The sequence below is a fragment of the Telmatherina bonti genome (assembly GCF_933228915.1).
Source record: "Telmatherina bonti genome assembly, chromosome: 12".
Classification (NCBI taxonomy): Eukaryota; Metazoa; Chordata; class Actinopteri; order Atheriniformes; family Telmatherinidae; genus Telmatherina; species Telmatherina bonti.
This window is the reverse complement of record NC_136610.1, coordinates 36,520,295-36,531,615: the sequence shown is the minus strand read 5'-3', so window position 1 is coordinate 36,531,615 and position 11,321 is coordinate 36,520,295. Positions and strand designations below refer to the sequence as shown.

Sequence of the window (11,321 nt, the reverse complement as noted above, 5' to 3'; positions counted from 1 at the left end):
TATATATACATATGTATGTAATATAAGGCTGGAACTTGTCAGTAGGATGTATATTTATCTTCTCCTGCCTCGTCTTCTTTATCTATATTTGTGTTGTTGTTTGTTTTCCACCTGGCATTGTCCCAGCCTTCCTAAACCCATCCTGAAGAAGTCCGTTGCCCCTCGGCCCTCCTCTTCTCGCTCCACAGATGAAGATATCCAGGGCTCCAAAGACGCCCTGATACAGGATCTGGAGAAGAAGCTTCGCTCGAAGGAAGCCAGGAGAAGACACAGCCAGGTTTGCGCCGCCTCGACACAGCGTAGTGGTTTGAATGGGCAGGCACAAATGTGGTGCGGGAAAAAAAACACATGTAAGTTAAAGATATGACCCATGAGGTGGAAATAAATTAGACTTTTCATATAATCTGGAGGATTTACCCACTTTGATGCAAATGACATCACATTATGCGAGTATATTACACTGCAGCCATTAAAAGCCTAAAAGCTGACAATTATTTTATTTTTACTCTTGTCGACATTCCACAACGTTTACATCAACCTGATACATAACCTGTCTTCATACACAGGAGAAAGTCTTAGCGTTGTTTAGACCACAGGTCGAACATATGGCATCTCTACGACAAGAAATGTTTGTCGCTGTAGACCAGGGATCCCCAATCCTGGTCCTGGTGGACCGGTGTCCTGCAGGTTTTCCACGTGTCCCCGCTGAAACACACCTGATTCAAATGAATGTGTGTTTAGCAGACATGTGCAGAGCTTGTCTGAGTCTGAATCAGGCGTGTTCCAGCAGGAACACTTGGCAAACCTGCAGGATGCCGGTCCTGGAGGACCAGGGTTGGGGATCCCTGCTGTAGACGCTATAGTAGCTAACAGCTACTATCTCTGTAGAAAATCTTCACATTAAATTCTGATAAAACGTTTTTTTTACACAAGATGTTGAATCAGATTCACTCAGATCACCTAATTTTCTAAAAATGTGTCAAAACCATCAAACCCAGCTAGCAGTAGCTAAAGCTAGCTCTGCTAACTTGCACTGAAACTCACTTGATATGAAATGTAAACTCTACAGACGGCTAGCTGCACTTTGATTCCAAATTTCCCTCCTGATCTCTGAAAGCATCTCTGACTACATTTTTATTGTGTTAACCAGTAGAAATAAACATCTAGGTCTCCTTTTGTGTTGTCACACAACTGTACAGCAACAGAACGGAGTCGCTGTAGCAGCTGTTGAGGTGCCTCCTCTCATTATAAAATAAAATAAACTTCATTGTGACTTTTGTATTTGAACAGAGTTTAATTCAAATTTTTATTTTATAGTCTTTTTCATGGAAGATAATTCTGAATTTTACCAAATGAATAAGATTTAAACCAGCCTTTAATCCCATCAACATTGTTCCGCCCAGTCTAGGGGTTCCTGAGTGCAACAGGAGAATACCATCCTTCAGACTGGCACACGGGAAGGTTTCAACAAAAAGATGCTTTTATTTTTACAATTTTTACAACAAAAATAATAAACAGTGATCTAACAGAAGACGTCTGATCTGAGTTAAAAATGGGGGAAAAACAATCTCAAAGTGAGCAAACGCCAAAATAAACAAAACAGATCCTATGCTCTGGGTTTAAGCTTACCTATGCAAAATAAATATGAAAACAAAAAACAGGTTCTCACCTCCTTGTCTAACAAAAACAAGAGAAAACTCAATTCAATTCAATTCAATTCAACTTTATTTATATAGCGTCAAATCACGGCAATGCCATCTCAAGACGCTTTACAGACAGAGGGGAAAACATAATGAAGGCCAATTCATAACAGCCTATATAAGGAAACCAACAGATTGAGTTGAGTCCAACTCAATCTCCCATCCTGAGCAAGCACACTGGCAACAGTGGGAAGGAAAAAACTCCCTTTTAACAGGAAGGAAACCTCCGGCAGAACCCGGCTCAGGACAGGCAGCCATCTGCCTCTGCTGTGTGGGGGGAAGAGGACAGAAAGACAACAGACAACAGGAACTGCTACTCCCGGCCAGGGAGACCTGCTGAGACAGGAGACATACATGTTAATGATGCAACACTGTTATGGGGGGGTAAAAGAAAGAGATAAAGAGAAAAAGAAAGAAGCTCAGTGTATCAGGAAATGTCCCTCAGCAGTCTAAACCTATAGCAGCATAACTAAGGGATGCTAACCATCCCTAGCTATAGGACTTATCAAAAAGATAAGTCTTCAGCCTAGTCTTAAAGGTGGGGAGGGTGTCTGCTTCCCTAACACTAACTGGGAGCTTATTCCATAAGAGAGGGGCCTGATAACCAAAGGCTCTGCCTCCTGCTCGGCTCTTTGAGACTCTAGGAACCACAAGTAAGCCTGCAGTCTGCGAACGAAGTACTCTGCTTGGTATATAAGGAACAATGAGGTCTTTGATATATAGTGGTGCCTGGTTGTGGAGGGCTTTATATGTAAGGAGAAGGATTTTAAATTCTATTCTAGATTCAACAGGCAGCCAATGAAGAGAGGCTAAAACTGGAGAAATATGATCTCTCATGCTGGTTCTGGTCAGGACTCTGGCTGCAGAATTCTGGATCAGCTGAAGGCTTTTCAGGGCATATTTAGGACAGCCCAGTAATAGAGAGTTACAGTAATCTAGTCTCGAAGTAACAAAAGCGTGAACCAGTTTTTCTGCATCACTCCGAGACAGAATGTCCCTAATTTTGGCTATATTACGTAAATGAAAGAAGGCTGTTTTAGTAACCTGCTTAATATGTGGGCCAAAGGACAGGTCAGGGTCAAATATTACTCCAAGGTTTCTCACTGTAGCACTGGAAGCTAAAGTAATGCCATCCAGGTTCATTACAAAACCGGAAAATTTAGCTCTGAGTTTTTCAGATCCAACGAGAATTACTTCAGTCTTATCTGAGTTTAAGAGGAGAAAATTTCTAGACATCCAAGTCTTTATGTCTATGAGACAATTTTGTAGCCTATTGGGCTGATTTGTTTCATCTGGTTTAAAGGATAAGTATAGTTGAGTATCATCTGCATAACAATGAAAGTTTATTCCATGCTGTCTAATAATTTTGCCTAAAGGGAGCATATATAGTGTGAAGAGTATTGGTCCAAGTACAGAACCTTGAGGAACTCCATGACTTACTGTAGTTTGGGAGGAGGACTTGTCATTTACATGAACAAACTGAAGTCTATCAGATAAATATGATTTAAACCAGCTTAACGCTGTACCTGTAATTCCAATCACCTGTTCTAGTCTCTGTAACAGAATGTTATGATCGACTGTATCAAATGCAGCACTAAGATCAAGCAAGATAAGTACGGACACAAGTCCTTTGTCTGAGGCCATAAGAAGGTCATTAGTAACTTTCACCAATGCTGTCTCAGTACTATGATGAGCTCTAAATCCTGACTGAAACTCCTCGCATAAATTATTTCTGCTCAGGTGGGCATGTAGCTGAGCTGAAACTATTTTCTCCAGAATTTTGGACATAAACGGGAGATTAGATATAGGTCTATAATTTGCTATCACCTCTGGATCCAGAGATTGCTTTTTAAGTAAAGGCTTGATTACAGCAGTTTTAAATGATTGTGGTACATATCCTGTCACTAAAGACATATTGATAAGATTTAGTAGTGATGTATTAATTAAAGGGAAAATGTCCTTAAAGAGGCTCGTTGGGAGAGGGTCTAAGATACAGGTGGATGGTTTAGATGAAGCTATTATTTTAGTTAATTCAGAGGGTTGGACAGGACAGAAACTATTTAGACACAAGTCAGATCCTGGTTCTAAGGATGCTTCGGAGACCACAACAGGCTCAACATTATAGGTAGAAGGAAGAGTATTGTGGATTTGATCTCTAATAGTGTCAATTTTATTCCTGAAAAAATACATGAAATCATCACAGCTAAGTGAGAAAGGAATACATGGCTCCACAGCGCTCCGGCTCCTAGTAAGCCTGGCTACAGTGCTGAAAAGAAACCGAGGGTTGTTTTTGTTTTCCTCTATCAATGATGAATAATAAGCTGTTCTTGCCGTACGTAAGGCTTTTTTGTATACGCTTAAACTTTCTTTCCAGGTTAAGTGAGACTCCTCTAGTCCTGATGAATGCCATCTGTTTTCCAAACGCCTTGATGCCTGTTTTAGAGCTCGAAGCTGGGAATTAAACCAGGGAGCCTTCATAATCTTACCTAATTTCTTCTTCTTTAGGGGAGCAACATTATCCAAGGTTGTACGCATTGAAGCTGTTATAGAATCAGCATGTTGATCAATCTGAGCAGGAGTAAGGCTTAAAGGGGGACTCTCAGTCATGCTAACACATGGTAGATGTGAAAAAATTTATTCAATTGATTGTTTAAATTTTGTAATATTGTCTGATAAACATCTACTATAGTAGAATTTATTTTTGGTCAGTGAGTAATCAAATAAAGTGAATTCAAAGGTTAATAAGAAGTGATCGGACAAGACAGGGTTTTGAGGAAATACTTTGAGCTTATCAGTCTCAATACCAGATGTTAGAACAAGATCAAGAGTATGGCCATGAGAGTGAGTGGCTCCATTGACATTTTGTGAAAACCCAATTGAGTTTAGAATAGAGCTAAAGGAAATGTTTAAACTATCATTTTCAACGTCAACATGAATATTAAAATCACCTAGTACAATGACCTTATCAGTAGTCAGCACTAACTCAGACAAGAGATCAGAGAATTCGGTCAGAAACTCGGAGTAAGGTCCAGGTGGGCGATACACTAATGCTAAAAGGAGCGGTTTCTCTCAATTCCATTTTGGATGAGATAAATTTAATGTCAGGAATTCAAAGGATTTATAGTTAGTTTTGTGCTTAGGATTAATTAAAAATTCTGACTTAAAAATAGCTGCAACACCTCCTCCTCTGCCTGTAGTTCTAGGAATGTGAAAGTTTAAATAGTTAGCTGGCGTAGCTTCATTAATACTAACATAATCCTCTTGCTGTAACCAGGTTTCCGTAAGACAGAATAAATCAATGTGGTGATCACCTAGCAAGTCATTGACTAATAAAGACTTATTTGGGAGGGATCTAATATTCAGTAGGCCACACTTTATTGTCTTATTTTCAGATTTTATTAGATCCATTGTTTTTATTTTTATGAGGTTTTCACGATTAACCCCAGAAGTGTTTTTGTGTTGTTTAATTCTTTAATTCTTACTCAAACCAACAGGCTCACAGCTTTTAACAAATGTCTCTGAAAACAGTTCACAAACTTCACAGACTATCTCTCACTCTGCCAGCCTAAATATGACGCGACACGAAGGATGGTACGCCGCTTCGTCCCTCTGAACCCTCCAACCGAACGCTGTTCTCTTTCCTTTTAAAAAGTAGTGAGCCGTCCCGTCCTGTCCCGACCCGTCTCCTCAGGCGGTCCAATGCTGGTGTCGGGCGGCGCGTCGATCCTTGCTGGCACACACCTGAAAAAAACAAATAACACAAGAAAACATAGACACAAGACGACCGCAGTCGTACTAACATGTTGTAACGGAATGTTATGATCAATAGTATTGATAAGTTCTTCATGTGCTGACTGAAAGAGATCAATACTGCTGATTGATGAACGGCACATAGATGAGTTTAAAGAACCGTTTAGGTTAAATGTTTACTATAAACCTTCTCTGTACCCGAAGGATTCTGATCATGAATGTATAAAACTCGTTGTTTTGACAGAAACTCTCCTACGAGGAGCGAATGGCTCGCAGGCTTTTGGGTCCAGACAACGCCACCTACATGTTTGACCAGGACAACCTTTCAGACTGTCAGCTTGAGCAGGTACAGTAAGGATCACCTTCCAGGTAGATCTCAGCCGAGTCATGTTGTTGTAGGGGCTCAAACGTTGGCTCTGGCTCCACACCCACTAGTTTCTGTGTTGTTTTTGGAAAAGCCAGCACATTAATACACTCGTATGGGTTTGAATGGCTGCACGGGGCGCCAGTTTCCCTGTCAGGGCCTCCTGATGGGCTCACATGCCCCAAGTAGAAAAAGCTGGCCGTGTAATCAGCGGACACCGTGAGCTGCCGCTTGCTGACACACATGCCACTTACTGCATGTCTGTGTGTGTGCAGGACTGTTCTGCAACTCGCTCTGAGGCTTTGCACCATCTATTCTCTGACAGATACACGCTAACATTGGCATTTGCACACACACACACACACACACACACACTCACACACACACACACACACACACACACATCGTCCAGGGCTATTTCTAGCCTGCATTTGGGAAATGACTCCCTTTCGCTGCTGCTAATCGGCAGGATTATTGTATCAGAACACACACATGCACACAGTTACCCTCCTGGCACTTTGTCATCCTGCATGATGACTTTTCAAAGCTGATTAAATGTCATTACATCTCTTTATACTCATCTGTTGTGTGTTGCAGCCAGATTCACCAGAAGGACGACATACAGGAGGATTATGGTAAACACGCTATATATATTTACTTATTTAATCCTTGTGCGTAATTGTTTGTCCAAATGACATTTTGGTTGTGATCCTAAGTGTCAAAGTTACAACCATTTCAAAGAACAAAAAGTCAAAAACTGTTGAAAACATTTTTTATTAACCCTTTCAGGCCCATTTATGCTTCCTTACGTACCTGAATGGGGACTTCTGTGTCAAATATTGAAATATGTTGCTTCCGAATACTTTCATGTGTCTTTTAAGTTGCCATGGTTGTTGAGTGTACAGAAATACTTACCTGCATACATACATACAATCAAACATACGTACATACATATATATTCATCAATGTACATACATAGACATACATTTAATTATACATACATGCATAGATATGTATATTTAGATACATACATACGTATGAATATTTATACAGACATATATATACATACACAAACATACATCCATATGTACTTACATACATATTTTACATACATATAAAAATAAATACATATATTTACATACCTACAAACATATATTTACAGCTTTTGGGTTTTCATATGCAACAGTCATCAAAATTTCAAGAAATGTTTTAAATGTTTCACACTTATTATATAAGTCTATATAATCTAGGGGTTTCACGTTGTGAAATGAGGGAGGGAAATATTACTCTTTTTCCAAATATTCTAATTTTCTGAGATGCACCTCTACATACATACATTTTTACACATGCATACAAACATACACACAAATATACATACATAATTACATACATACTTTCATACATAAATACATACATACACACATACACATACATAAACACAAACATACATACAAATGTATACACATACAAACACACATACTTACACATGTATACACAAACATACATACATATATACATACATGTATACACACACATACATACATGTATACACACACATACATACATGTATACACACACATACATACATGTATACACATACAGACATACATACTTACACATGTATACACATACATACATACATACATACTTACACATGTATACACATACATATATGCATACTTACATATGTATACACATACATACATACATACTTACACATGTATACATATACATACATACATACATACATACACATACATACATACATACATACTTACACATGTATACACATACATACTTATACATACATACATACATACATACATACATACTTACACATGTATATACATAAATATATATATATACTTACACATGTATAAACATACATACATACTTACACATGTATACACATACATACATACATATGTACACATGAATACACATACACACATACATACATAGATACACATGTATACACATACATACATACGTACACATGTATACACATACATACATACATATATACATACATGTATACACATACATACATACATGTATACACATACATACATACATACGTACACATGTATACACATACATACATACATACATATATACATACATGTATACACATACATACATACATGTATACACATACAGACATACATACTTACACATGTATACACATACATACATACATACATACTTACACATGTATACACATACATACATACATACATACATACATACACATGTATACACATACATACATACTTACACATGTATACACATACATACATACATACTTACACATGTATACACATACATACATACATACTTACACATGTATACACATACATACATACATACATACATACATACATACATACATACTTACACATGTATACACATACATACTTATACATACATACACATACATACATACATACACATGTATATACATAAATATATATATACTTACACATGTATAAACATACATACATACATACTTACACATGTATACACATACATACTTATACATACATACATACATACATACATACTTACACATGTATACACATACATACTTATACATACATACACATACATACATACTTACACATGTATATACATAAATATATATATACTTACACATGTATAAACATACATACATACATACTTACACATGTATACACATACATACATACATAATTACACATGTATACACATACATACATACATACTTACACATGTATACACATACACACATATATACATACATACACATGTATACACATACATACATACGTACACATGTATACACATACATACATACGTACACATGTATACACATACATACGTACACCTGTATACATATACATACATACATACATATTTACACATGTATAAACATACATACATACATATTTACACATGTATAAACATACATACATACATATTTACACATGTATAAACATACATACATACATATTTACACATGTATAAACATACATACATACATACTTACACATGTATAAACATACATACATACATACTTACACATGTATACACATACATACATACATACTTACACATGTATACACATACATACATAAATGTATACTTACATACATACACATGTATACACATACATACATACATACACATGTATACACATACATACATACATACACATGTATACACATACATACATACATACATACACATGTATACACATACATACATACATACATACATACACATGTATACACATACATACATACATACATACACATGTATACACATACATACATACATACATACACATGTATACACATACATACATACATACATACACATGTATACACATAAATACATACATACATACATACACATGTATACACATAAATACATACATACATACATACACAGGTATACACATAAATACATACATACATACATACACATGTATACACATAAATACATACATACATACATACACATGTATACACACACATACATACATACATACACATGTATACACATACATACATACATACATACATACACATGTATACACATACATACATACATACATACATACACATGTATACACATACATACATACATACATACATACACATGTATACATATACATACATACATACATACACATGTATACATATACATACATACATACATACTTACTCATACAGACATACATACATACTTACACTTGTATACACATACATACATACACACGTATACACATACATACATACACACGTATACACATACATACATACACATACATCCATACATACTTACACATGTATACGCATACATACATACACATGTATACATATACATACATACATACATACACATGTATACATATACATACATACATACATACACATGTATACATATACATACATACATACATACACATGTATACATATACATACATACATACATACTTACTCATACAGACATACATACATACACACGTATACACATACATACATACATACACATGTTTACACATACATACATACATACATACATACTTACACATGTATAGACATAATACATACATACATACTTACACATGTATACGCATACATACATACATACATACACATACATACTTACACATGTATACGCATACATACATACATACATACATACTTACACATGTATAGACATACATACATACACACTTACACATTTATAGACATACATACATACATACATACTTACACATGTATATACATACATACATACATACATACATACATGTATACACATACATACATGTATACACATACATACATACATACATACTTCCACATGTATACACATACATAAATACACATGTATACACATACATACATACATACTTACACACGTATACACATACATACATACTTCCACATGTATACACATACATACATACATACACATGTATACACATATATACATACATACACATGTATACACATATATACATACATACACATGTATACACATACATACATACATACACATGTGTACACATACATACATTCATACATACACATGTGTACACATACATCCATACATACTTACACACGTATACACATACATACATACATACATGTATACACATACATACGTACATGTATACACATACATACATACATACATACATACATACATACATACATATGTATACACATATATACACATGTATACACATATATACATACATACACATGTATACACATATATACATACATACACATGTATACACATATATACATACATACACATGTATACACATATATACATACATACACATGTATACACATATATACATACATACACATGTATACACATACATACATACATACATACACATGTATACACATACATACATACATACATACACATGTATACACATACATACATTCATACATACATACTTACACATGTACACACATACATACATACATACTTACACATGTACACACATACATACATACATACTTACACATGTGTACACATACATACATACATACTTACACATGTGTACACATTCATACATACATACACACTTACACATGTATAGACATATATACATACACACTTACACATGCATACATACATACATACATACATACATACATACACACACACACACACACATACATACATACATACATACATACACACACACACACACACATACATACATACATACATACATACATACACATGTATACACATATGTACATACATACACATGTATACACATACGTACATACATACACATGTATACACATACATAAATACATACACATGTATACACATACATACATTCATACATACATACTTACACATGTATACACATACATACATTCATACATACATACTTACACATGTATACACATACATACATACATACTTACACATGTGTACACATGCATACATACATACTTACACATGTGTACACATACATACAT

General features: G+C 35.4%; 1 protein-coding gene across 1 annotated transcript in view; it reads left to right on the top strand.

Moving 5' to 3' along the window:
- Positions 1–11,321, top strand: part of myot (myotilin) — a 51,514-nt gene that overhangs the window by 20,141 nt on the left and 20,052 nt on the right. Inside the window, exons 11-13 of the mRNA XM_079250209.1 lie at positions 46–277; positions 5,695–5,796; positions 6,412–6,449. Coding sequence (XP_079106335.1) covers positions 46–277; positions 5,695–5,796; positions 6,412–6,449 — 372 coding nt within the window. The remainder of the gene's footprint in view (positions 1–45; positions 278–5,694; positions 5,797–6,411; positions 6,450–11,321) is intronic.